Raw genomic sequence first — 1,569 nt, 5'->3', positions numbered from 1 at the left:
GATAATGAAGATAGAAAACACTTAAGCGGCTTAATATGTAACTTTGAAATTTCAGTACATTCAAAACTTAATGCATTTAGATATAATTTATTTACAGATAATTGAATTATAAATGTATCAAAATTCCAAAGTGACAGATATAAATGAAGAAGAGGGAGTATTTATTTAGTGTTTTAAAGCTTTTGTTACATTTCCAATTCATGGTGGAAATATGTCTGATTGATTCGCCACGGTTTTTCATTTTGTTCATACTTTCTACTTTCCAAATAGATATTGGAGATGCTATTTGAGGATAGGTATTTATGTATGTACGTATGTTGCCTATATGTGTCCTTATTTCTAAGTTGTGATTGTGGCGCAATCTGGTTGAGTTATTAGTTCTCAAACCTTGCTAGGGAACTAGTGAGAAAACACAAATGGTACAGTACTTGTCTATAAAATGTTCATTTCTCTTTTCTTCTAAAATGATGTTCAATTTTATTTTATTTTCTTCTACCGTTGTGAGAGATTAAGTATATTATTGGAAAATCAATCCGTATTTACTGCTGATCCATATTGCTTAAAGAATATTAATAAAGAAAACCTGGTCATAGTCTAAAAAATCTGTCTCCCCAAAGGGGAAATCGTTGAGGATAACACTCTTAGAACACATGGATGTTGGGTGGTTCCTTAGATGAAGGAAGAAAGCAAATCAGTAAGATGATTTCTTGCCCATAAATCAGTTCGTAGTTCACTTGTTTTTTCTTGTTAGAACAAATGAATAATTCTAGGGAATGAAATATCAATATAATACAAAAATGGGAAGAGCTGCAAAGCAGGTCCTTGGACAAAAGAATATGTATGAGATGCCCTGATTATATCTGTCAGAAATTAGAAAGTTTGTTTCCATTCATCATTTCATCTCTATTTATATTTTGTACAAATGAATAGGGGCTAGAAGATGAAGATTTTCCTATTAGTTAGTCTTATTTGTGGTTCTTGGATAGTGTATAGCAGTGGTATCCTAGATAAAATAACTTAAGCTAAACCTTTGAATTAGACTTCACATATTTCAGCCGGTATATCGCGCTAGATGAGTTTGAAATCCCAGTATTGACTCCAAGTGTTTATGTTTCACAGGCCTTTTCTGGGACACAGAACGTTTCTAGCCTACAAAAGGATGAAGCATGGAGAGTAAATGTTCGTATACAAGGATGTGATCTTGAGCATGGCTATCTATGTGGCACCATGGAAGCTCTTAATGTTCCTATGGCCGACACACCAGTATGCAGCTTATTCCTTGTTCTTCCTAAAATGTGAAAATGGATAAGAAATCAAGAAAATGCTATTCATCGTCTTTAGTTTGAGCTATTTATCATGTTAATCACTATTATGCCAAAACTTATAATCTATTAATTTATGACTTCAGTCTGCAATAATTGTTATCATATACTTGCTGTTCTTGTATCCAAAAATCAAGTCAAAGACATGATATTATTATGTTTGTTCGAAAGATGAAATCAGAACATAGTGTCAATCACCAAAATCAAAACACAGTATTTTTTAGATTTTGAAGAGAGAGAAAGGGGG

At 32.5% G+C, this 1,569-nt stretch overlaps 1 protein-coding gene across 4 annotated transcripts in view; it reads left to right on the top strand.

Annotated features, from left to right (window-relative positions):
- The window catches only part of LOC107639393 (glucose-induced degradation protein 4 homolog), a 4,398-nt gene that overhangs the window by 558 nt on the left and 2,271 nt on the right, over window positions 1–1,569 (top strand). For all 4 annotated transcript variants that reach the window (XR_001620118.2, XM_016342868.2, XM_016342870.2 and 1 more), the window contains exon 3: window positions 1,112–1,263. Coding sequence is in view for 3 of the 4 variants with exons in the window: in XM_016342868.2 (XP_016198354.1) it covers window positions 1,112–1,263 (152 nt within the window). In the remaining variant the exon portion in view is untranslated. The remainder of the gene's footprint in view (window positions 1–1,111; window positions 1,264–1,569) is intronic.

The sequence above is a fragment of the Arachis ipaensis genome, chromosome B04, assembly GCF_000816755.2.
Source record: "Arachis ipaensis cultivar K30076 chromosome B04, Araip1.1, whole genome shotgun sequence".
Lineage (NCBI taxonomy): Eukaryota > Viridiplantae > Streptophyta > Magnoliopsida > Fabales > Fabaceae > Arachis > Arachis ipaensis.
The sequence above is the reverse complement of the archived record's forward strand: the minus strand, read 5'-3'. Positions and strand labels throughout refer to the sequence as shown.